Here is a 27,045-nt window from a genome sequence, read left to right on the forward strand (position 1 = left end):
GATAGCCTTCTTGGGAAGCCTGGTCAGGTTGTATCACGTGGTATGTATCTTCCTGAGGTTGAGGTGGTAGAGACAGAGATCGAGGAGGTACAGGTGGTGCAGACATATCTCGTGAAGGTGGAAGGCGAGGTTGACGCCTATCTGAGTAGGGATCGAAATAAGAGTCCCTGAATCCCCTGTATAGCGGTAGTCCGAGTATCTATCCCAGTCGTGAGGCGGTGATCGAGATCGGCCTCTGTAATTATCGTAATAGCCCCTCGGATAGTGCTCTCTATATGGGGAAGAACGGTATCCGGAAGTCGATCTTGGAGAGTGCTGGCGTCGACGGTAGGCTTCCGAGGAGGGCTGAAGTGCAGTCGTGACTGCCTGCTCGGAACGCTCTTGGTTTGGAGAGGGGCGTCGAGGAAAAAACTGTGGAGCTCCTTGACTGGCTGAGGGAGGTCTGACTAGTGACAAAGCGCTGGAAGTCCTCCTAGGGGGAGGAGGAGGAGGGAGTGGTCTCTGTGGGGATAACGAGGATTCTCTGATCTCCCCTTCCGATGGTGTCGAGAGAAGTTCGTTGACCGGGCAATCAGGCGGGTTTGAATGTTCTCTGGTTGGTGTCGGTTGTTGTGCTGTCGACAACCCTCGCGTTTGGAGTGGACGCTTCTTTTTCTTTTTAGGCTGGGCGTCGGGGGACGACCTTGGCTTCTTTGCCTTTTTAGCGAGCTTTTTCGCAGTCGATATAGTAATAGAGCGCGATGGCTCGTTATGCGCCGTAGATACCGAGGGAGCTGATGTTGTCGAAGCTTTCGGTATCGATACGGGGGATGACGCCATTTGTAAACCCGTAGGGTTAGGCGTGTCTACAGAGCGGAGCGTTCTTTTCCACAGCTCGGCTTTTAGGCGATCAGACCTGTGGCGTCTAGTTTGTTTGGAGAATGCCTGGCAGTGGTGGCAGGTCTCTACCACATGGGCTTCTCCTAGACAGAGGACACAAAGGGAGTGGCCGTCTGCTGCAGGGAGTTTTGTGCCGCAGCGGACACACTTTCTAAATGGGGCTCTGAGGGCCATACAAGGTAGAGAGTAGTTTTTACAGAAGGAAGGTATAGAGGAGACGTATAGTCGAAGAAGAATGTATAGTTAAGAAAAAATAGCTCAAGAAGAGAATAAGATTTTTTTTTTTTTTTAGGGAGAAGAATATAAGAAGTAAGAAGTAAAAAAGTTTCGAGAAGAAAAAACGGAGAAAAAAGCTCAGCTATAAAGGTTTGTAAAAATTTACAAGGAGGATCCTTCCGACGAAGCTAGCAGGTAAGCGGTCGCAAAGGAACTGAGGGGAAGGCGGGAGAGGGCTGGAGCATGCGCAGGGGACAGTGGGGGAGGGGTTCCCGCCTTCCAAACGGTTTTTTACTCAGCTACTGATCCTTTCCGAAGCTCAGCTCAGCGCAAGCGCAGAGCCCATAGTGTGCTGCACAGAGACCACGAAGAAGAACTGAAAAGATAAGTGATTCCTTTTTAATTCGAGAATAACGTAAGATTCAGGTCTCTAATAAAATTTTTATGAATTAAAAACTGCTTAGACAAACCTTTAATTAAATTTGAAAGAACAGAAGATGTTTAATATTAATATACTGGACAATCATTAGAGGGATGGAACAATGCAACAACAAACCACGGGTTCTCAAGGTGGCTTGTTCCATAAAATAAGCCACACTGTATGGTTAACAAGCCATCCTGACGATGTCCAGACAACTCACTAACACACGATTCATCAAACAACCCGAGGTTCAAAACAACCCACACTCAACCACTGAGTGGTTGAGTTAGCATGGTGTGTGAACAGCCCTACTGATTGTCAGCATGTAGACTGAATAGCATCTTAGCCTAAAGTCACATAACAAACTTCACAGGCCCAAGAGGGAATTCAAACACAGGCTTCCTCAACCCAAATCCAATATTACACCATACTGGCTTTCAACATATTCCATATTTATGACTTCTAGTTATCCAGTGTCTGTGTTCAGTAAAACTGCAGATTTTTTCTACATGTATCAGTTAGGAGAGTTTTCTCATATTCTTTTCCTAGACTCTACTCTGGCAAACCTCTCCAAAACATATCACCCTTTTATGCATTTCAAGACTCACAGTCAAGAGCACTATATCTGGGATTAATCTTTCCTATACATGTGGTAAGAATGTGAGAAGCATGTAAAAAAAAACACCTTATAATTACTCACTTGTGGCAGAACCAAGAATATTTTTTGAAGGTTTTTCTTCTCCTACATTGTAGTCCAAAGGATAATCTATTTAAAATTGAAGAAAAGACACTCTTAATAGTAAAGCCTCCTTATCACAAGCGAATTTCAAAAGAATTGGACCCAGATCTGCCTAGAGTGGACTAGTATAGTGAGTGCTGAAACAAAACTACTATAATAAAATGGCCATTTACAGAAAAAATATGTCCAAACCAGCAAAAGAAATTACAACATTAAAATACAGATTTGGAACAGATGCCTAGGACCACCACTGCAACCCCTCTGTAGGCTACGGACTGAGGGGGAGGCAAAGCTGGAACAAAGTTGTAGCTGCCCCTAGCAGTGGTAGCAGTTATATCTTTAAAAAAAGAGGCATTGCTAATGTGAACGGAAGTGGGTTAATAGATACCTGGTGCCATCATAGTAATCCACGATGGCAGAGTCTTGCGCCCTGATGGGGTAGTCTTTCTAGAGTTGTCCAACTCAGAGTTTGTCTCACTTCCCCATTTCTAGAGGATGTTCAGTGTTTATAAGACAAAGTCATTTCCCCCTTCTGCAATGCCTCTTAGGCCTCATCAACCCAATTAGGTTTCCAAGCTCAGACTGAAGTAGGAGTATTTGGATACTAGAATGACAACTGCAAGTGTTGTAGGAGCTGAAATAGGTGCAGTTAACATTTGATGCCAGCCATTTTGAAAGATACTGCCTTGAAAATCTGTTCCAGACTATGATGATATCTACCCAAGTTTTATGGTTCTCTAATACATTATTGGTTACATAAAATCAGAACAGATTTTTTACTGAACTTCTTATGTGTGTTTTCTTTAGCCACTTTGCCTGCCCAATACTCTAGCCTTGTTCTCTTATTTAGAAACAAATGAAAAAATTAGCTCACCAAGGAATCTACAGGTCCCCATGCTGAGAGTTAAAGTAATTAAGATTAATCTTAAAAACTGTGAGCTTACTTACCATAGTCTTCATCAAACAGCTCCTGCCTTTCAGACTGGTACTGTGAATCAGCTATTTCTTCATATTCTTCAACCATGCTAGTTCCAAACACTCTGTAAAGCACATTAAACTAAGTGAAGATATGAAAAGTCACAGTTGTTTTAGTATCTACAGGAGATGCATGTCAAACTGGAATCTTACTCAAAACTGAGGTATGCTGCATCTTCCCAATTCTTCACTATTTCTTACTCGGCTTGTCTGTAGGCTTCCACACTGCCCTTTGTATAATAGAACTTCCTCTATAAAGCCACTAAGTTCTCGAGATGTCTGTTAAGACTTGAAAGACTCAGTCTCCTATATAAATAGCTTTTGCATATGCTAATAAATTTCAGAATCTCAATGTTTTTGGAGGGTAAGAACAGAAGACTATGTTTAAAGAGGAGAAGCAACGTTTCATTGAGGTTACCTTATAAGGCTTAAAGGACAAAAGTGTTCTGATCCAAAATGTGATATCAACTCCACCTAAAGAATAAGAATCATTTAATAATGAAAAACCTAAAGACATATGAATTAATAGTTTTTGTACAAAATCAAAATCAAATTCACATTAGCCATGTGGTAACAGAAAGGATCTTGCCAGGCCCAATTCTTGCCATGCATTAGTGTGCTGAGCCCCAGAATGTATCCATGACCTAGGAATTCAACATTATGAAGATGTTGCTAACCTTTAAGTACTTGATGAACATCTGAAGCAAGAGAAAAGGGGGGGGGAGGAGAAAGAATTGTCAGTAGGCTGTATGCATGCCACAGGCAACAATTAGCTACCGATACAAACAAGGACCATGAACACTGTCAATTATCCCCCTGCCCCCACCCCCATCCCCCAAACAAAGCTACAAAGGATGGGTTTGCAGGGAAAGGTAAGATGCATGTTAAGGCTTACGACATGCAGAGTCAAATAATTCCAGCTTCTTGTTATATGGCCAAAATACCTAGCATGCTTTATAAATTACAGGACAATAAGAAGTGCTAGTCAAGACTTTCATTTTTAAGATGTGAATAAAGAATTTGTTCCCATTTCTTGCCACTTTATTTTATCTAACCACACTCCATTGTACAAAAGTAAATAAGCACATGGAAGGCTTTCTGAATGAGAGTTGAAGAAAAACATAACCAAGTTATTAATATCTATTGAAAATAATGGATCCTGTTTTTTAGAAATTCAAAATGCAACTTGAACTGTGCATGATACATTCAATGCAATGGTGTTGAGGCTATTTCAAGAGCTAAGCTATTATGCGTATGAAAAAAAACCCACAATTTTCATCTTGCCCCTACATACGGCTAGATTTTTAAGATGCAAAATTTTCTTTTTCCAAGTATATTGTATTCACTTTCTAAATTGCTAGTGGATTACGCAACCCCCACTCAGGGGCTGTCATTTTGTGCGAACTCAGCTAATGTAGATTATTTCACTGGCTTTGCACGACAACCGAGCAGGGGGTGCATATTCATAATGGCAGCCACATGTGCTGCAGCTTCACCAAAGGTTAAATAACCCACAGGGGTGCTGCTGCTATGTGAATAGCCCAAAATTCCCAGCCATATTTCTCTTTCTGCACAGGTCTTCATGTTTCCCTTCCCTGTTGAACACCCTACATTTCCCAGATGTTGTGTGTTTTTAAGGAATCTGGTAATATAGCCTGAAACTTTTGAAATGGCAGTGACTGAGCTGAGTTCCTGTGGTTGACAGAATGCCCATTTTAGTCACATTCTGTCCAGTTTCTCCCCACTCCTCCAACGGGAATTGAAACTTTGCTGGCATTCTGCTCAATGTAACCCTCTCTCCCCAACTGTATTCAACCTCAACTCTCCTTGGAAACCTTCAACTGCATATGTGCAGCCAAACAATTTCCCGTTCTTTGGAACTCTCTAGCCCACCACAACACACCCAAAGCCTTTTCCCCCCTGAAAACCTCCAAGGTCCCACCAGCAGCAGGGACTCTTGCCTTTTCCCAAAACACATTTTAGCAGCCAAGCAATACACACAAAGTATTTCACTAATGGGTTAATGCTGGTGTTAATGCTGGTGTTGCTAGAACACACTTCCACAGGATGGGGCCCATACAGAATGAGAGTGGGAAGGGAACCCATTGTCATATAATCCAATTCCCCAGCCAAAGCAGGAAATTCAGTGCTACAGCATCTATGATAGGTGGCCATACAGCAATTATGGCCACCATTTAGTATGTTATTCGGTACCCTCAGAGATCTGCCTGATGACAAGTCTCCAGAGCAGTGTCCCCCGACCCCATCAGAACAGCTGCTGCTGACAAAGAGGCTTGTTATATAGTTGTGCAGATTTACATAGAAGTAAATTACATATATTCAGTACACTGATGACACACTGCTCTATCTCCCTGTGACATCTGAATCAGGAGAGGCTGTGTAAGTCCTGGATCAGTGCCTAAACACAATAATGGATTGGATGAGGGCCAATAAACTGAAGCTGAATCTTGGGAAAATGGAAGCCCTGTGGGTGAGAGGTTCCTGAGTCTGGGAGAAAGGCTCATTGCCTGTTTTGGAGGGGGTTGCACTCCCTCTGGAAGATCAGGTTCGTAGTTTGGGGGTACTCCTAGATCCTTCATTGTCACTGGAGTGGCTGCGGCGGCTCGAAGTACCCTTTACCAGCTTTGGCTGGCTTCCCAGCTGCAACCTTTTCTGGACAGGGATAGTTTAGTCACAGTGGTATGGGCATTAGTAACTTCAAAGCTGGATTACTGCAACGCTCTCTATGTGGGGCTGCCCTTAAGACTGCTCTGGAGCTAGTGCAGAATGCAGCAACTTGGCTGTTGTCCAGAGATGCCTCTTTTCAGCATATAACTCCTTTACTGAGAGAATTGCATTGGCTACCAGGCCAGGTTTAAGGTTTTGGTACTAGTGTACAAAGTCCTAAACAACTTGGGACCAGGATACCCAGGGCTGGTGCCAGACTATTTTGCGCCCCTACTTGCACACACACATCCAAAAAATGGCAACTTTGATTTTTACGAACAGATGTTTCGTAGAAAAAATAAAAAGCAGAAAATCTGAAACTTAAGAACATAAGTGCCATGCTGGATCAGTCCAAGGGTCCATCTAGTCCAGCATTCTGTTCACACAGTGGCCAACCAGTCATCGGCCAGGGATGAACAAGCAGGGCATCGTGCAATAGCACCCTCAAACCCATGTTCCCCAGCAACTGGTACACACAAGCTTATTGCCTTGAATACTGGAGATAGCACACAACTACCAGGGCTAGTAGCCATTGATAGCCTTTGCCTCCAGGAATTTATTCAACCCCCTTTTGAAGCCATCCAGATTGGTGGCCATCACTACATCTTGTGGTAGTGAGTTCCATAATTTAACTATGCGCTGTGTGAAGCAGTCCTTCATTTTATTTGTCCTGGATCTCCCACCAATTAGTTTCATGGGATGACCCCGGGTTCTAGTATTTTGAGAGAGGGAGAAAAATGTCTCCCTATCCACATTCTCCACATCATGCATAATTTTGTACACCTCTATCATGTCTTCCCTTTGCCTCCTTTTTTCCAAGCTAAACAATCCCAGTTGTTGTAACCTTCCCTCATCGGGGAGATGTTCCAGCCCCTTAATCATTTTAGTTCCCCTTCTCTGCACTTTTGGCAGGAAAAATACCGGGGGAGGGGACATTTCCTTAGTGGTGCCTGCCTCTCCTTGAACACTTTAGAAGGGAAAAGGGAGGAGCTCTACATTTCCCTCCTACCCCAACCCCCTCCTTAAAAACAGAAAGGGTCGTCTTCACTATTTGAAGCATAGGCCTTACATTGAGAATTTGAGAGACCTAGTACAGAAAAATGGATATTTGCCTTTTTCTTTGGTTCGATGGACTTCCGTATAAATTGCTGAATCCCCCTCTCCACCTCCGAATGGACTCTTTTAATAATAACTATTAGTTTTGTGTGTCTATATTTTAAAATCTGTACTATCAGCATTTATACAACGTCGTCGTCCCCCATCCCTATGCACGAAGCCAAGGGAAGGGAGGAAGCAAGGCCCTCTTTAAAACCCAACCAAAAAAGTTTTGTTTTTATTCTTCCTCTGTAAACAAAGGCTTGGAATCTGAGAAGGTAACGAATGGGTTTGAGCCAGCTCCCCTCTCCGTCGGGCTGGTTGTTGGCAGTGGCAGCAGGCTAAAGAGGCGCAGAACCCTCTGGCAGGGAGAAGAATGGCGCCCTTTTGGAACAAGCGATTTGGCTGCTATTCTTAAGAACTGCCTTGCCGGATCGGACCAACGGTCCATCTAACCTGTTTCCAACGGTGGGCGGCTAGGCTCTTTGCCGGGGGCAGGGGGACCCGACGGCAACAGCCTTCCTAGGCAGAAGCAGGAGGCTTGGCAGTAGCAGGAGCGCTACCTAATTAAATGGCAAATGTGCGGTGTGCGCGCCCAGCAGAGGAACGCCAGCCAAGCCTCAAATCTATATCTCATTGGCATGGACGGGCTTGGTGTTGCTTTTACAAACACACACACACACACACACACACACACACAGTGCCCCTCTGAGGTCTGCGCCCTAGGCGGTTGCCTAGCTGGCCTAATGAGTGAGCGCCTGAGTGAGCGCCTTCTCCCTTACCACCCTGCCCGATCACTGGGGTCACTGGAGGGCATGCCCCTGGTGGTTCCACGTTGACCTGAGGCCTGATTGGAATCTACCAGGAGAAGAGCCTTTAGTGTAGTGGCCCCTTCTCTGCGGAACTCTCTCCCCCTGGACGTCAGGCAGGTGCCAACACTAGGCTGCTTCCGGCACCTCCTGAAAACAACTCTGCTTAAAGAAGCCTTCCTTAACTGACCAGTCACTGTTTCTCTGGTTCCTTTGTTTTTAAATAGAACAATTTTAATATGCTTTTTAATCTTTTTTTCTTTTATTGTTTATATCTATGTTCACCACTCCGGAATCTGTGTTAGGTAATTGAGCGGTATATAAATATTGTAAATCATCATCATCATCATCACCTCCAACCCAGAGAAGCATTTTTCAATAACTATGATGGCAGTGCTGAGATGTATGAAGGTGGCCAAACAAAGTACACCAAAACCCACAGAATACCTGATAGCCTAAAACAAATCCAGAAGATAATCCTCTGCAAGTGAAATTGCGGTAATTTACCAGTTTCATAAATCTAACCCTTTACATTTTAAACTAGCATGGCCTGGCTTAATTTTTTTGCCAGTTCTAGACAGTGGTGTAGTAGAGCCAGGGCTCGCAGGGACACAGCACGGGCACTTCTTGTTTGAATATATTGTTGCAGGCATCCTTGTTATCATGCAACCCTATTGGTTCATTTCCTACTCCTGGTGGAACTGAAAACTGCTAGAACTGTTTTGCTGATATGGATCAACACAGCTTGCCTGCATTTTTTGGCCTCTCCGTGGGAACATGACTATGTGGGAACTGTTATTATGAGCACCTGCATTTCAAAATTTACCACTATACCACTTGTCTACAAAAAAAGCACCTATATAAAATGAATTTGACTGGCTTCAGATGACACAATATGATGGGCATGATCCTGCAAACCCTCAAGGTGTTATAGGCATCTCCTGCTTTTTGGTGCACTCAGGATTTTCACTCCTTCCACAGTGATGGCTTAATTAACCCATCATGGGTTGTCATCTGGTGGAGTTTTTTTAAACCCATGATGGCTTATTTGGCCAAAATAACCCACTCTGATAAGCCATGGTCTGTAGAGCGGGTTATTTAATCCATCATGTAGTGGCTAAAGTTTTGAACTGGGAGCCGGGAGATCCAGGTTCTAGTCCCCACTTGGTCATGGAAACCCACTGGGTGACTTTGGGCCAGTCACAGACTCTCAACCCAAGCTACCTCACAGGGTTGTTGTGAGGACAAAATGGAGAGGAGGATTAGGTATGCTGTTTTGGGTTCCTTGGAGAAAAAAAGGTGGGATATAAATGCAAATAATAATAATAATAATAATAATAATAATAATAATAATAATGATGATGATGATGATGATGTTTTGTGGCTGTCACCATGAGTTATTAAGACTGAAAACAGCTGCTGCTTTGCTCTTCACTGGCTTACTGCTTAGACCACACTAAAGCAACCAAGCCAGCAGGATAGAGGAGGCAGACTATGAGGTTTGGTTCTGATCCTACAAATCCCCAAGGCATTATAGGCATCCTTCCCTTTTTGGTACACCTTTCGCTGCTTTCTGAGTTTGGCTGCTGGGTTTTCATAGTGCACTGGGTGCGTCTTCTGTAGACAAGGCTGGCAATGAGGTTTGGTCCCAATCCTGCAAACCCCCAAGGTTTTCTAACCTCTTCCCCCTTTTGAGGGCACTCGGAATTTTCCCTCCTCTGTGGGTTATCGCCCAGGTGATGTTTGATGGTTAATCAGGTACCTCTGTACTTGGGGAGTCTGTGTATGAAATTTTGTCCCAATCCTAAAAATTTCCAGCACTTGTGCAGCAGGACTGCAGCAATACAGGAGCCAGGGGGGTGAGTCACACTGCATATAGTAATTTAATAAGCTACTCACAGTAGCTTATTAGCATGCTTGTATAGTGGGGAACTGTGGGCTATTTTTAAAAATAAGCTACTGTGAGTAGCTTATTAACCCATCATAGGCTATCGTGATATCTGAACTCTGTCTTTTTTTATGCCGAGAGGCAACATTCAATAATAATAATAATAATAATAATAATAATAATAATAATAATAATAATAGATATTTATTTATAAAGTGCCATCAATGTTCATGGCGCTGTACAGAATAAAACAAAACAAAACAAAACAATGCCATATGGCTTACAATCTAAAATCAAAGTAACAGACAGGGGAGGGAGGGGAAAAACCAACTGGGGTAGGGGGCATTAAAACTAAAATATAGACTAGTATGATCATGCTACGATTGAAAAGCTTTCGAGAAAAGAAACGTCTGAAATCAACGTCACAGTCCGCAAATGCACTGGAAGAGAATTCCAGGCATAGGTGGCAGCGAGCGAGAACAGGCGAAGACGAGCGAGAGAAGTGGAAACTCTGGGGCAGGTAAGAGACATGGTGTTATTGGAGTGGAGGGCACGAGCAGGGCGATGAAGTGAAATAAGGGACGAAAGATAGGGAGGAGCCAGATCATGACAGGCTTTAAAAGTGAGAAGGAGAAGCTTGTATTGGATTCTATAAGAAATAGAAAGCCAAGAAAATAATCCTAGCTGCCGAATGATGAATGGAGACCAGTGGAGACAGATGAGAAGAAGGAAGACCAGTCAACAAAAGATTACAATAATCCAGGCGAGAAATAACCAAAGCGTGAACAAGGGTCTTGGCGGAAGAGACCAATAGGAACGGTCGAATTCTAGAGATGTTATACAAGAAGAAACGACAAGACTTAGCTACAGCCTCGATATGTGATGAAAAGGAAAGTGAAGAATTAAAAATAAAACCATGGCTACGAGCTTCCTCAACAGGATGGAGCATAACATTATTAATGGTGATAGAGAAGGAAAGAGAAGGAAAAGATTTAGGAGGAAAAACTAGCAATTCTGTTTTTGCCATGTTCAGTTTCAGTCGGCGCCACAGCATCCAGGCTGAAACATCCGCGAGACAGGCCGAGATACGATCCTGAGCATCAGAGGACAAATCTGGGGATGAGAGATATAGCTGAGTATCGTCAGCATATAGATGGTATTGAAGGCCATGGGAATGAATAAGATTACCCAAGGGTAACGTGTAAAGGGGAAATAACAACGGGCCAAGCACAGAGCCCTGAGGAACCCCGACAGAAAGGGGAAAGGAAATTAGCCATTCAAGTTCACCAAATGTTCTGTTTGATTCTCAGTTTAGGATTGGGCATAACAAATGGAATTACAAAATTAATGATCACTTAGCACAAGTGCCGCAGCAATTTCCTTTGCTTGTTCTCTTGAACAGCACCTACTTTTGCATGCAACATCTAAGGTTCTCCTCCGATTGCCTACTCTGAGGGAAGCTCGGAGGATGGCAACAAGGGAGAGGGCCTCCTCAGTGGTGGCCCCCCGACTGTGGAATGATCTCCCCGATGAGACTCACCTGGCGCCAACATTGTTATCTTTTCGGCGCCAGGTCAAGACTTTTCTCTTCTCCCAGGCATTTTAACAGTATTTAACAACATTTTGTTTTTAATGGACCCCAGAATTGTTTTTAAATGGATACTGTTGTTTTTATACTGTTGTTTTTATGTTTCTGATGGTTTTAAAATTTTGTATACTTTTTAATGTTTACCATTTTTAACTGTTGTAAACCGCCCAGAGAGCTTCGGCTATGGGGCGGTATATAAATGTAATAAATAAATAAATAAATTGGGAGAGAATATAAAAAAGCAGCCATGCAGAAAACGAAGTAGGAAAACAGCCATGGCATTGTATGTTTTATTCTCTCTAGCAAGAAAAAAGGCTGTTGTGACAATGGCTGGGTTCACACAACCCAACAACCACAGTTCAAAACCCAACAACAAACGATGAGTTCTCTTTGTAAGTTGTTCACGGTTAACAAACCATGGTTTATTAGCATGGCTGGATTCACACAACACAACAACCTGCAGTTTAACAAGAATGCACACTCCACCAACACTTGCCTTGAGTGTGGGTTGTCATATTGTGTGAACTCAGCCAGTGAATTTACCCTTGAGGAGCTGTGGCATATGTTGGCTGCCATTATGAATATGCAACCTCCAACCAGGGATTGTCCTGTAAACCAGGTCAATGAGAAACAGCAGGGACTATTTTGCCCTTGCCAACAGCATAGGGAGAACCACAAGCACCTGTAATAGCTGTCAAGAGTTGTGACTAATATCACCAAATATTAGCTTCTGATAGGAATATATGCACATACTACTACTGATTCACACAAGCTCAACTGGATTTCCTCCTTAGGCCTGCAGACATGGGCCACTGCTCATTCAACATGTCACGATACAACATGTCAAGATATCCTGAGTGAGACACTATGTCTAAGTTTCATCTTATTGCTTCATCCACTGAGCCAAACCATAATGCCACTTATAAATTTGTTAGCTTGACACAGTCTGGGCTCCAGCATTCAAGAGCCAGTGTGGTATAGTGGCTAAGATGTTGGACTGGGAGTCAGGAAATACGAGTTCTAGTCTCTATTCGGCCATGGAAATCCACTGTGTGACTTTGGGCCAGTCACAGACTCTCAGCCCAACCTACCTCACAGGGTTGTTGTTGTGAGGACAAAATGGAGAGGGGGATTATGTACGCCGCCTTGGGTTTCTTGGAGGAAAAAAGGCAGGATATAAATGTAATAAATAAATAAATAAGACCAAAGTAAGGCTTAATTAATTGGGCCAAATTATCTCAGCTGTGTTTCTGTGAGAAAGTCCCCCTGCTCTTTCAAGGTGCAGGAGCAGTGCTGGAGCTGGCCAGGGATTGGCTGCAAGAGATCTTCCCTGAGTTACCAGAGACTGGGAAATAAAAAGGGGAGATTGAGAGCTGCCCCGTTGTCTCCACCCACCTGTGCCAAATTGCCATAGGCTTGTGAGTTTTTGAATACTGGTTGAGGCCCTGTCATGTTGGGAGACCTTTACTTCAGTAATGTATAGGATAGGTTTAGCCACCGTTTTGTTATTTTGCTTGGCATATTGTTTCAAAGGTTCTGTGTGATTCTCTGTATAATTTTTTAGCTCATTCCCCAATTACTTCTCTACCTCTAGAGCTGTGTGTGCTGCCTTCCAGGTAAATTTCATACAGTTGTCAGTGCCTTTTGGCTGGATGCTTTGCTACCTAGTAACATTTCAGGCTTGGGTCTCCTGCCAACCTTAGTAGGTGTTATAACTGGCCCACCTATGGTCAGCATGAAATCTCTTTCTCCACCCAAGTGAGAAACTTGAAATCACGGTAAATAAGTTACCTTTACATATTTGGCATACATCTGTTCATCCAGTGGAAAACTCTGGACATTTCTCTCATCTCTAGCGTGAAAAGTGCCTAGCTTGACCCACTTATTTGTTGGATATCTAGAACACAACACACATGAGAATGAGCATGCACAATGCATTCTTATAGTTCAACTTGTTCATAATCTTCAAGATGCTATTCACAAAAAATGTAATTGAAAAGGTTGTATAAAGCATTCTTCATGTGTGTCAGGCGTGACAAACCTCAGGCCTCACCTGGAGTCCCCATCAGGCCCCCTGGCATTTCCACAAAGGCCCCACTGATTCCCCTGGCCCCGCCCCTTTTCCTCCAGCCACCAATCATTTGGTGGCTTTTGTACAGTCCCCCACCCCATTCTAAAAGGTTGAAATGCTTCCCATAAGGCTTAGTTACTGGCAGTAAGAGGTTTAATCTAAAATATGCTTCTATTTTTAGCTTTGTCCCCTTTGCCTTTGTACCCCCCGCACCAAACTTCTCCAAAATTGAATTTGACAATCAGGCTGAATGATTGTCTCTACCCTACATTGCAGGTGATTAAAAAAGACAGTGCTTAAGCCAGTTAAAGCCCCCTAGCCTGAATTGATTGTGGGAAAATGTGATTCAGTGATAACTTTTAAAACCTAAGTCAGCAATTTTAAAGCTCTTTATTTCAAAGTGAGCATTCCACATACTCATTTTTAACCTGGCAATACATCAGGAAATACATCATATGAGAAATTTCCTAACAATTTGCATTATATTGTAAACCTCTAAATTAGGATGCTGGATATGACTACTCAGGGTATAAAAATTATGAAGTCACTACAATGAGAGAAGTTCTGCATTGCTGGCCATTGTGAAAATTAATCTCTTGATATCATGACACATACCTGTCACTGATAGACACCAGAAAGTCCTTGGGAGTAGATGAGAATAACTCATGATTGGCAATGTCCAGCTGCTTTACTTGAATTGGTTCACACAGTTCCACAACAAACCTTTAGAACAGAAAAATAGTACAGTATGGAGTGTGTGCATGGCAGTTCCCAATGAACAGCTGAAATCACTGACTCATCCAATATCCACTGCACTGTACATTTTCACCCAGGAAATATGCTTCAGTGCCCTTCATGAAGTTTCACAAGTGTTTCCTCAATTGTTTTTCACAGAATAGATACCAGCAATTTACAAAACCACATCCCAAGAACAGAATTGCGACTGTCAGTCCATGCTCTAGTGAGTAGTGAATAAGCTGGAAACAAGGAACTTCAGTAGGCTTTAAAGTTTTTTGTGTCGCTAATCATGCAAATTCTAAAGGTATGGAGGTATAGGAAGCTGGCAAATCTGAATGGGTATTCAGGAGTGGGACTGGCAGGGGGAACAATTATCTTTTCTTTTCTAATAAGAGTTAGCAGGGATTTTAGACTAACGAAGGAGAGGGTTTGATTTCTCTGCAAGACACGGATCAGATTTGAGCAAATACTACCAGTTTTAACATTTCAAATTGTTAGTCTGAACTATGAGAGGTTAAATATGTATTTAAAAAAGAATAAAACTGAACAAATAGATTTACACAAGGCAGAGTGGTGTATTTCTTCCTTTCTTTAATGGGAGTTCCTATGGCAGAGTAGTAGATTGAAGAGAAGAGCAAGTTTTGAGATGTTAATAGTTCTTTGTAAGAATTGCAAAGGTTGCAATGCAGCCTTTTGTTAAGCAAATGCTCAGTATGTTTTATCACCTAATCCCATGCTTGCTGTAAATCATTTCCTCTTAGTTCAATGGAGCTTACTTCCATGTAAGCGGGCATACAATTTTAGTCTTAGGTTGGGGCAAGGCAACAGCTGGAAATTCATCAAGTTAGAACTTTCTGAGCCACTCAGTGTCCAAAAGGAAGAATCGGCTCCCCATGCACTTTCTGGTATGCTGCATGGGCACATGCCGTGCCGATCATGGTGCCCCAGCGCATCCCTTGCCACTCCCCTCCACCAATCCATCTGAAGATAGGCTCGAGAGAATAGAAGGAGCCCCTTCCATCCCCTTGAGCCAATCTCCAACTGGATCGAGGAGTTGTGGGAGAAATCCAACTGCCAATATTAAGGGGTGGCGCAAGGATCCGAGCTGCTGCTGTGACAAGGAGGACGGATTCTTCCACGTCCCGTCTCATCCCCATTTACAAGAACAGAAGGGGAATCCTTTGCTGAGGCAGGAGGTCGTTACACCACCGTCAAGAAGTGAAGTTGTGGAGAAACGTGTTGTCTGGTGGGAAAACTCTATGCCACGGTGGATTTTTTTTGGAAAACACTCCATGCAGAATATCCATGCTGTGCAGAGGAGAGTTCCTGCACAACCATTGTGTTGCACGTTGTGTGGCAGGCTCAGTGGAGTTCGCCATTGCGTTGAGTTGACTTTTCCCACTCGGTACAGAGTTCCCTGGCAATAGCGGCAAAAGGAGCGAGTGTCGGTTTTTTGCAGCACTGGCTGATGGGATACCATTGGGAGGAGAGGGCAGAGGAACTGTCAATGAAACATCATAATGGATTTTACTCAACTCCACAGTAGCCCACAGTCACACAACGGTGGAGTTAGAACATGTTGTGTGGGGAGTACCCCCTAAAATTTCAACTGTTGAGTGAGTTTTCACACTGTGTTGGCTAATGTATTGTCTGAACTCAGGCAGTGTAAATAATACTCTACTTGTAAATTAACAAGACTCAGTGGTTGAATTTGCATCATTGTTCAGGAAATATATTAAAAAGTTTCAATGGGAAACTTGATTTAAATCAGAGATTTAAATAGACCTTTTTCTTGTTGCTTTAAATAATGGTTTAAATTTTGCTTTAAATTGCTTTGATTTAGATCAATCCACCCTGCACAGAATTCCTGCTTCCTGAAAGGCTGGCCATTTTTCACTCTGTAATCATATTTTCTGGGAATTAAAGAGCAGTATCCTATACTGTTACCTCTCTCCAGTTGTTTTTGTGCCAGTGGGAGCAATTGCTTGTGCAATGGGAATTTTGCAGTTCTAAAAGTAACCTGGAAACAAGCAGAAATGCTCATTTCCAGATCAGGACAAGTCAGCGGAGCTCCTTTATGAAAGCACCACTGATGTGTCCCGTAGAAATGATTGTTTTCCACTTGTTTTGAATTGCTTGCAGAACTGCAAAATCCCTGCTGTGCAAGCAGTTGCTCTGTGGGTGCACAGGCACAACAGTATACTGGCCAAAGCTGACACTGCATGGCACAAAATACTTGCTTTCCTGATATTTTGATTTTTGTACCAGAAAATGCATGTGCCTGTAACACAATTAAATAAGATATCTGCAGGGGAGAAGATTAGCCTTAAATGTAAGGGGGAAATGCCACAAAATGAATCACAGATAAGCAGAGTAATCCTAACTCCCAATGAACCATGGGTTAGAATGGGGTAGAGGTACGCCTCTGATAGCAGAGAGAAGCTCTGATGGTGGGGTGGCTTGTTCAGCCTGAAGGCCCACAGAAAACAACGTTGTTGTAGGATTACCAATGGTAAATTTTCTAATAAACACATGAAATTAGGCAAATCCTGAGACAATGCATAAATGTATTTCATCGATGAAGCCAATTTCTACTTTGAAAACACTTTCTATATTGTTGAAATATAATCACAGAATTATATTTCACAGCTGGCTAATAAATATAATCCTTGGCTACCAAGGCCTGTCACAATTTGTAAACCACTGGATAGCATAGCAGATGTTACAAATTTCTAAAGTAGAGAAAGAGTATTTACCAGATTTTAGTACTGCATGGATTCAGCATGTAGAGATCCATATTCTCCATAAGTATAGCTGATGTACTCTATGAAAAATGAGAATGCCATTCAGTATTAGAAAAGTACTAAAAAGGAGCTAATGAATGTACTAAAAAGCAGCTGCAATTTTACTACCATTGCTTTTAGAAATCTGGAAACACACACACACAATCCAGGGTAGCTTTAGTTTACGGTATTTGTATACACCATTTTGATTTAAAAGAATAGCCTTAATGCAATTTAACACATTGTCAAGAGCAACAGAGCACATGCTTTGCATAGGAAGGGACCCACATTCAATTCCTGGCATCTTCAGGTAGGGCTGGGAGAGCCACTACCAGGCTAGATAGACCAGTAGTCTGACTCGGTATAAGGCAATTTATGGTCATAACATTGTGTTTGTTATCAAAAGGTCAAATAAGATGTAAACTAACTCAAGTCACTACTTATTTAGAGAGCCATCACCAGATTTTTTATTTAAATTATTTTTTACCATCTGACTATGCATACAAGGCACCAAACACGATTTTTTTAAAATAAAAAATATAACCAACAATACAAACAATAAAATACAGTCAAAATAACAAGCAGCCCAGAAACTAACAGAAGCACAGCGAAAACAAGCACATTTTAAGCAAGACAAAACAAGTTTATTGTGCCCCAAATAATGACAGGGACCAATGAATATTGTTGACCTGCGATCATAGAGATGTATGTTCAAGGCCCACCTCAGCCTAATTCATTGTAATGCTTTGGCTCAGCTGCCCAGAATGGCACATATCTTGACAAGATTCTAGGACCTGACATTTTAAAAGTGCTGTTTAAGTAATGCAAACCAAAACGAACCAAAAAAAAAAAAAAGGCTGAACATTTGATTCATTAATGCTATAATATGAAATTCAGTTTGAACTTCATCTCCCACTTCCCCATCCCCTCCCATTTCATTGATGGGGCTGTCTGGCATGAGACTTTTGAAGAGTTCCCTGTCAGACACACTGAAGAAAAATGACAGCATCCTTCTCTCTGCCCCACCTTTGGATGAAAAACAAGTTCTGCGGCACCTTAGAGATGAGCCTGCTGATTCTGGCATAAGCGTGTGGGCAAAAGTTGCTTTCAAGCAGGCACTGTGGTCCACCAAGGCCATCTACTCTTTGCCCCTTAAAACACTTCCCTCTCCAGGGGGCAGGTAAGCTGCAGAGCCACCACTTTCTCCATCCATCCTAACTAGCAGCAGCGGCAGGCCGCTTGCAGCAACATTTAGGGCGGAAATGAACCTGTTCCCACAACCAGGGCTTTCAACTTTTGTTAGTTTCGTGTAAAAGTAATTAGAAGCAATCTTTTGAAGTCAGGTGTTCAACTCAATTTTTTTTAAAGTCTTGTAAACATATAAATCACATTTTTTGAATGTGCCATTGGTACCTTTGCCTCTGGGTTAGCGGCCAATATTTTGGCACCACATTCTACTGAAGCATAATTATTCCTATTTTTCTGGACTTTTTTTGCTAGATGTGGACCTCCATTGGAAGATGGATGCATTGACTGACCTGCATTCAGGAGAAAGCATACCAGAGAATTATTAGGAAACGTTTACTAAGCCAATACTCCCAAGATTCTTGCTAAAGCAATTTGTACAAAAGGAACTAACATTATCCAGTACTAACAATTTATCCTCATTCTCTACTTGTAATTCCTTGATCTTGCCCTCATCTTCTACTTGTAATTGATTTGAACACAGCCCTTCCATTTTAATACTCAGAAGTAAAGGCCATATAATTTCTAATAGATGTCTCATGATGAGGAGACATCACAAAAAGCATGTGCAACCCCTACTGCTGTTTTAAAGCTAATGCACTGCTGAAGATATTGCCATAACGGGAAGTTAGGACATATGAGCAACAACTAAATGCCCCAACTGCAGTCTAAGTAGAATCTGGATAAACATAAGACACTAGCAGCCCTAAGGGCCTGCTTAAAACCAACAGTGAAATCTTCAGGCACTGGTAAACACGTAATTATTTAATAGCTTAAGCAATTAGCAGTTTTTAAATTGAACAATTCTCCATTCAGTTTTTAAGGCTCATCTACTGGTATTATTATTATGATTTATTGTACTGACTTTATGGTGTGCACTGACCTGAAATCCAATACAATAAAGAGTGGTATATAAATGTTTTAACCAACAGACAAGGAAATATCAATTTCTCTTGTACAAGCAAGGGCCCTGAAAAACATTTCTGAGGTATCGCTGGGATTCTTCGGAGTTTCAGCCTTCCTCCTTACCCTGGCACCCGAGGGGATCACTCGGCCAGGATTAGATTGGAGTCTGATTGCTGCACTTCTATCACTTGAGTCTAAATTCATACTGAACTTATTACATACTGGTAGTTCTGAGACCATCTACAGAATAGTTGTGGTGTCATAGTGCTCTATGAGTAAAAGCTAATTTGGTTTAAAGCTCAATCTCTGCCACCCAACTTGTCCAAATGGTTACTTTCCCTTAGGAATTTGGCCAAAAAGACAAAGGCATGAAAATGTGATAAACTAAGCCTAGTATAATCTCTCCAGACCAGAATGCATATGCTTACTTAAATAAATCTAATGTCCTGGTTAACATACACAAAGGACATAAAGGCCTTGTCTATACATACAGCAGAACGAGGTGCTAGTTTTTAACTTATAGGGAGTATTTTTACATAAGGGAGCATTCTTATGCTGAACTAGCATAGCCCATTTTACCACTACACTTCCTATTGCCTCCTTCTGTTGCATATGTATCCAGGCCAAAGTTGGTAAATAAAAAATAAAATGACATTAACTGAATACTTGCACTAGATAATTGGCAGGTGCGTATGATGTATGTCAGGGGTGGGTTACATATGGCCCAAGCCAAAAAAAATTGTAATTTTTTTTTAAATGACTAAATTAACACTACAGAGAACTAAATGGACAAAATTTAGCTTGTTCTGAAGCCAAATTTGACCCATATAGCACTCCATAGGCACAAAAATCCCCCCCTTGCAAAGTTGCCTACTCCTGGTGTATGTAATTATTAGAAATCCGTAGCAAAGATAAGTTTGTTCTTGAGCTAGAAATACGAGTCCCTCTGCCTCCTTCACGGAGTCTTCTATGTGCATTGTTTCTGCTTGATCCAGAGTGGAAAAAGTTTACTATTACAATAGGCTTGGCTGGATCATTACATGAAGATCTCTGGGAACTAGCCCAATGGTCCATAGTGATGAAGGAATGTAGAACAAGCAGGAGGATCAAGGCAGTTCCCTCCCTGAAGGCTCTAATGTATATATTACCTTAACAAATACAACCTGAAAGTTAAGTAATTTCCAGGGGTATTTATTTTATTTGTGTAGTGTGGTCAATATGCATAGTGCTTTACAGCACACAAAAGATCTCTTTTTAAAAGTCAACACAAGGGAAACTGAAAGGAGACAGAAGTGGAGGCAGAGGTAACCAGGGGAAGAATATGTGATTAAATCAGGCACATGTACTTAGGCTTAGTTACAGTAGCCTTCCGCAACCTGATGGCCTCCAGATGTTTTGGACTACAACTCCCAACATACCTGACTATTAGCCATTCTGGCTGGCCAACACACCTAGAAAGCACCAGGTCAGGGAAGGCTGCAGTAATGCATGGAATAGGGGCTGTGCCAAGGGCATTAAAGAAAGCGGGTTTTGAGGAGGGATTTAAAGGGAGAGGTGGCAGCATCATGCAGGAGATCTGGAAGGCAGTTCCAAATATATGGGGCAAGGGAGAAAAGTGGTGGAGCTGAAGGAGCTAAGCTCATCAAAAGGAATTTATCAGGCTGGGAGAGACAAAGTGGGGGTGGCAAACCTATGGGGAGCTCTGAAACTTGTGCTGGATCTGGAGTGGACAAGAAGTCAGTGTAGTGATTTCAGAAAGGTTGTCGTGGGATCAGAGCAATGAGAGAGGTGAATGATTTTGTTAGCAGTGCCGGACGGAGGTAAAACAATGGAAGACACAAGAGCAGATTGATTACCAGGATACAGACATGAGTTTTTGTTGAGGGGAGAGGAGGGTGGGAAGGGCTAGATTTCTGCAAATGTTGTAAATGGAGAAGCAACATCATTTGGCAACAGAATGAATAAGGGAAACAAAGGAAAGAGAGGAGGCAAAGATAAAGCCAAGGGTGCATGCCTTTTCAACTGGGTAGGTGGTGGTGGGTGACACTGTCATTGAATACGGAGAGTGTATAAAGACAGGAGGTTTAGGGATGTGAAGTACAGTCTAAAATCATTTCCAGGTTTGGTTGATCACAAGGAGAAAAGAAGGCATCATGGCTTCTCCCCCTGCCCCTGCCATTTCTATAATTACCTGCTCTACAGCTCAGGTTAGCATGTAATTTGAACATGGCACAAAGTGGTGACTTTTTACCCACCCTTCAACCCATGACTTGCAGTAGGGGTTGCAGAGTGTGCACAAAGCCACTCTCACTGACTAGAGGTGTGAAGGCCTGGAAGGAAACCCAAAAAAATTTGAGGCGGGGGCAGGGGAGGCGAGGGCTACTAGGAGGAGGGCTTTCTCCACTGTGGCACCTCGGTTGTGGAATGAGCTCCCCAGAGAGGTCCGCCTAGCGCCTGCACTGTACTCCTTTGAAGAGTACAGTGAAGACCTTTTTATTCTCTCAGTATTTTAACACTTAATTTTAACTTAAATTTAAATTTTACTGTTCTAACTCTGTATTCTAATCTTATATCAATTTTGCTACGTGGCTTTATCCTGGTTGTGCTTTTTATACTGTATTTTGTATTTGTGCTTTTAACCTGTTGGTTGTTTTATTATGGTTTTAATTTTTGTGAACCGCCCAGAGAGCTTCGGCTATTGGGCGGTATAAAAATGTAATAAATAAATAAATAAATAAATAAATAGGGAGACATACAGAAATGGAAAAATTGAACAGCTTTGGTTTATGAAACATTTTCTTTTAGAATTTAAGACAAAATACTGATATGTTGTTACTCAACCCAAAATGATTTCTCAAAACTATATCATAAGAACACTTTTCTAGAAAGTCTAGAGATGTAAAACGTCTGGAAATATTGAAGTTGTGGGGGGAAATGTTTTTTAATCCTCTGTAAGATTCCCAGCATAGTTATTTCTTTCATTCCTTATTCAAATTATTGATAAAAAGTATATTTTACTGATAGGTATTTATGCTCAGTCTCCCAACATGTGGGTAGAGTCACCATTGTGCAGTCTTGACAGTTTGGATTTTGTTCTATGGAATCCTGTTTTGATGCTGTAGCAATCATTTAATGTAGTTCTATTTGGACAATAATTACAAATTTATTAACTAACCTTACTTTAAAAAGTTTTAAAACATAATGATAATTTTATGAGCAAACTAAGTTATACATAAAGTAACTTTAGGAACAGAAAAGCAGCCCTCCCCAGCCTGGAGCCCTCTGGATGTTTTGGACTACTGTGCTTAGCATTCCTGACCATTGGCCATGCTGCCTGAAGCTGATGGGAGCTGACGTCCAAAATATATGGAGGGCACCAGCTTGGGGAAGGCTGTCCTATAGCAACAATATGACTAAAAATAGATTTTGGTTGTTTTTCATTTCCCCAAAAAATTCCTGTGTCCCCTCCCCTTAAAAAAAAAAAAAAAAAAAAAAAAACCAAGGAAAAAAGCTCTCCCCCTCCCTGGCCTCAAAATTTCCAGAAATTTTACATCTCTACTACTATTATTTACATAATTACCAGTGCAGGTAATTATGTAAATAATAGTGTGCAAGATGTGCAGGGCAGAGGGGAGAAGCCAAGACACCCCCACCCACCCCCGGTGATCATCCGAATACCGCCAATTTTTCCATGAAATGACAATCAGTTGGAGATATCCGAGACAGTTGGAAATACAGGTAAGGGAAGTCCTGGGATAGAGCTTTAGAGCCGGGAGTCATCACTTTATATGTATAGGCTGCACTGAAAGCCATGGGATTTGATGAAATCAGCCAGGGGCAGTACGCAGAACAAAAGGGCTCTAAACTGTCAAAAACACAGGCCTGAGGGGCACTATCAGAGGAAGAGTTTCCCTCTAAGGAAACACTGAATGAACAATTAGAAAGGTAGGAAAAGAGCTATCTGAGGACAAACTCACAGATACCTAAGGCATGAAGAGACTTAAGCAGGAGAAAGTGACCAGTTGTAATCGAAGACAGCAGAAAGAGACCAAGGGGAATGATAATTGGATAGAGACAATCTAAAGATTTGGCAATGAGTAAAGTCAATTTCTGTGGGGTGGAAGGGATAAACAGCTAAGTTGGAGGAAAAAGTCAAGACAGCAGGAATAAACAGCAGCAGGCTCCAGAGGTTTGGAGGTGAAACATACTGTAGATAAGAGACAGGGTAGTAATTGGAAGAAGGATGGGTCAAAGGATAGTTTCTTTTGACAATAGGTAGCATCTTGTCCCCAAATGGAGAAACATCCAGGACAGCAACCTGTCTTCACAAGAGATCGTGCATTCAGCATATTTGCAAGTGTCTTGGTTTTCAGAAACAAACAGTTAGAAACCAACATTACCTACTTGCTATCTGACTTTTTAGGAATACAGATTATCGGCCAATAGATACACAAAAGCAGCACAAGATAGTATTTAACGTTACAGTTCAGCTCTGCCTATTTGTAGCTCTAGACAAGTCACAGATGAATTGTATCCAGAGAGACAGATCTTCCTGCCCAGTACCCACCTTCATGCCTATAGAGCCTATTGTAAAAACAAAAAAAACCACCTTAAACCTAGTCAGTCAGGAAAGTAGGCAATTCCACGGGATTGAAATACTTGTAAGTCTCAGTAAGCAGTTATGATGCAAGCAGACGCTGAAGGTAAGACCACCCTTCTATGAGAAACTGGTCACTGGAACGGCAAAGCTCCTGACACTACTTCAGAGTAAGTTTACCTAGGGAAATCTGAATGCTGCATCTTAGAACAAGGAAAGACTTATTTTTTGCTCAACTGAATTAGTACCAAATTGCTGCTGTTAACAAAACTAGAGTATCTTTCTCTGAAAGCAAACTTACAAAACCCTTTCTAAAGTCAGAAAACATAGCCAATGTTAAATATTAGATTTTTAAGGGGAAATTCTGTTCAAAGTTTGTCAGAAAAAATAATTGAACTCACTCTTCTCTTTTTCCACTTCCATAACCTGCTTCTTCCACTCGTCAAATGTGGGAATATCGCCTGGGTCCTTTGGGGTTATTACAGAAGTTGGGTCAATATCTCCTGCTTTCCTCTGCACAAGGCAGCAAAAGGGTGTTAGGGTTTTAGATATTAAGAAAGGATCACTCAGTATATGTAGGCAATATGGCAAGCACCAAAAGTGGGTAAGGCTTATAAGGAATGGAACATTAAAAGGGAAACAGTGTACCGCCTGTAGGCCTGGTAGTAGTTTAACAAATCTGTTGCAATGCAATGTTTTATGAAAAACCTGCATACACAGCTTGTGTTTTAGAAGTTAATTGAAAAAAGCTAGTGTTACTGTTAGAGAAAAAAAATCAAACGTCTGTCCTGATATAGATATACACTTTGAAATCTTATAATAAGTAGTTTCTCAATCACTATCCTGGATAATCCAGTCATTTATAATCATAAATTCCAAAACAGAAGCTAGTATAACATATTAAAAGTGGGAAATAAGACTTTCATTAAAAGGGCACAGGAGTTCCCCTTTAGTTAAGTTGATTCACACAAAAAAGTTCCACCTTTATAAGCTGCAAAATTCAATGGCTGATAAAAGAAGTCATGTATGCTCAGTTGCATTCTGAAGTTAGAATGCTGCCAGTACTCTAATGTTTTCATATGTTGCAGACAAAATCTACTCTATTCGATGTTTAATGCCTATTCCTTTCGTTATGGAATTTGAACCTACACAAGGAGAGGCTACATGTTACTACACAGACTGGGGGGAAGCTGGGGGTGCTAGGACTTTAATACTTGCACCCCACCTATCCACTGTGGTCCCAATCTGGATCACCTCCTCCCTGCCTCCAAAGGCATCCAGCTGTAATGTAAATTGCAAACCATAGGCCAAAAGGTTAACCCTCCCCCTGTGCCTCGACAACTCTATAGTCTGGATCCATATTAGGCACATGCACTTCTGAGTAAAAAAGGGGAAAAATCTAAGTTACATCTTTAAAGTGATATGTAGTTTAATTCTCAGGGAATTGAGGAAGCGGATGGAATACACAAGGGGGAAGCAGAAGGACCAGGGCCTCATACCACCTTCCTGAATGCAGAAATGCAGCACAGAAGCACAAGTCCCCCTTCCCTCTAGGTGCACTCATTAAGATGGCTGTGAGAATCTTCCCCTATTCAATCATTCTGCTTATGCGTAAGCTCTACGTGCAAGGAGTGAGAGTGGGGATGACTCCACTGTCATCCCTCCCTTCCCTCTCTGCACTTGTTGCCTTCTACTTGTGGCGTGATCTCCACAGAAGAGCCTCCTCTATACTTGAATCCTGAAACTTGACATAACTCAAGCATGTCCTGTGCAGTTCTCCTGTCAGTATTCTTGACAGTGGAGACCAGGAAAGTCAACTGAGACAAGAGTGAGGTAATTTTGAAGTTTGAGCCATTTTGCCTGACAGATTGATCACTAATGACGAGAAGGAAAAAGTTATGCTGGAGCCTGTACAGGTTTAAGTAAGCTTCTCTGAACATATATGCAGGTTGCTGTAGTTCTTCAAGTGGTCATCTGTGCATTCACACATATGGACTCTGTGCCTAAACTGAGCCTAATTCGGGAAACTTCTACAGCTAAGGAACATTTTAGAGGGAACCTTCCCCCACCATTGTACTATGCATGCCCCGGTGGGTTCCCACCTATTCCCTCAGTTCTCGAGACCACCAAAGTGGCCCCAAAACCAAGGGAATAACTATCACTTTGGAACTGACATCAGCATTGACATTGAAATCGAGGTGGAGATGGGGTGTGTTTGTGTGGATGAACAGATGACCACTCGAAAAATCCCAATTACAGGCAAGCAACCTGCGTTTCTTCTTCGTGGTCTCTGTGCATTCCCCACATATGGGCAATTAACAAGCAGACTTATCAGAGGAGGGTAGGTGTCTCAGTGCAAAACTGAATACAGGACAGCTTTCCCAAATGCTGCATCCGATCTCACCCTCATGTCAAGCTTGTAATGCTTCACAAAGGTAAATGGTCTGGACTGTGTTGCCGCTCGGCATAGATCTATCAGAGGTATTCCACAACCAAGCTCCGTAGATGCCACTATGCCTCATGTGGAATGTCCCCAAATTGGTTGGGGTAATTCCACCTTGGCCACTTGATATGCTAGTTTGATTGTCTGCACCAACCAAGATGCCAGTCTTTGCAAAGAGACAGGTTGGCCCTTACAGAGTCCATCGTAACAAAGATGTGATGTCATACTTGAATTCTTGATTATAAAAGAAGCAAGAGCTGAGTTTAGCCATACACGTATTTTGGATTTTAGGAAAGCTGTTTTTAATAAACTCAGAACTATGATAAGGAAGGTCCCATGGCAAGTGACCCTAATGAGAAAAGAAGTGCAAGATGGGTGGAAGTATTTAAAAAAGGAAATTTTAAAGGCACAATTACAAACAATTCCAACAAGGAGAAAAGATAGAAGACAACAGAGGAAACCAATGTGGCTCCACAAAAAGCTTAGCGATGACCTGAAAACAAAAAAGCATACATATAGGAAGTGGAAGGAGGACCAGGCTACAAAAGAAGAGTACAGACAGGTAGCACAGAAGTGCAGAAATGGCGTCAGGAAGGCTAAAGCTGAGAGTGCGCTGAGATTAGCGAGGGATGCTAAAAGCAATAAAAAAGCTTTCTTCAGATACATGAGTAGTAAAAGAGAGAGGAAAGAAATGGTGGTTCAGCTGCTTAATGACGATGGCAAATTGATAACAGATGAAAAAGAAAAGGCTGAAGTGCTCAATTCCTACTTTGGCTCAGTCTTCTCCCAAAAGCAGGTCTATGACCCTCCTGGAAAAAGTGAAGAACAAGTTTGTTTATTTATTTATTTGTTACATTTATATACTGCCCCATAGCCGAAGCTCTCTGGGCAGTTTACAAAAGTTAAAAACAGTAAAAACAAAAAA

General features: G+C 42.0%; 1 protein-coding gene across 3 annotated transcripts in view; it reads right to left on the minus strand.

Annotated features, from left to right (window-relative positions):
* SUCO (SUN domain containing ossification factor) overlaps window positions 1–27,045 on the minus strand; it is a 68,769-nt gene that overhangs the window by 21,209 nt on the left and 20,515 nt on the right. For 2 of the 3 annotated variants that reach the window (XM_063133197.1, XM_063133215.1), the window contains 9 exons: window positions 24,079–24,190; window positions 18,343–18,467; window positions 16,903–16,970; window positions 14,024–14,131; window positions 13,129–13,234; window positions 3,908–3,928; window positions 3,649–3,704; window positions 3,204–3,295; window positions 2,217–2,282 (listed from right to left, as the gene is read on the minus strand). In XM_063133197.1, the coding sequence (XP_062989267.1) occupies window positions 2,217–2,282; window positions 3,204–3,295; window positions 3,649–3,704; window positions 3,908–3,928; window positions 13,129–13,234; window positions 14,024–14,131; window positions 16,903–16,970; window positions 18,343–18,467; window positions 24,079–24,190 (754 nt within the window). The remainder of the gene's footprint in view (window positions 1–2,216; window positions 2,283–3,203; window positions 3,296–3,648; window positions 3,705–3,907; window positions 3,929–13,128; window positions 13,235–14,023; window positions 14,132–16,902; window positions 16,971–18,342; window positions 18,468–24,078; window positions 24,191–27,045) is intronic. The other variant, XM_063133206.1, reaches the window with a different exon arrangement.

Source organism: Elgaria multicarinata, chromosome 1, assembly GCF_023053635.1.
Source record: "Elgaria multicarinata webbii isolate HBS135686 ecotype San Diego chromosome 1, rElgMul1.1.pri, whole genome shotgun sequence".
Classification (NCBI taxonomy): Eukaryota; Metazoa; Chordata; class Lepidosauria; order Squamata; family Anguidae; genus Elgaria; species Elgaria multicarinata.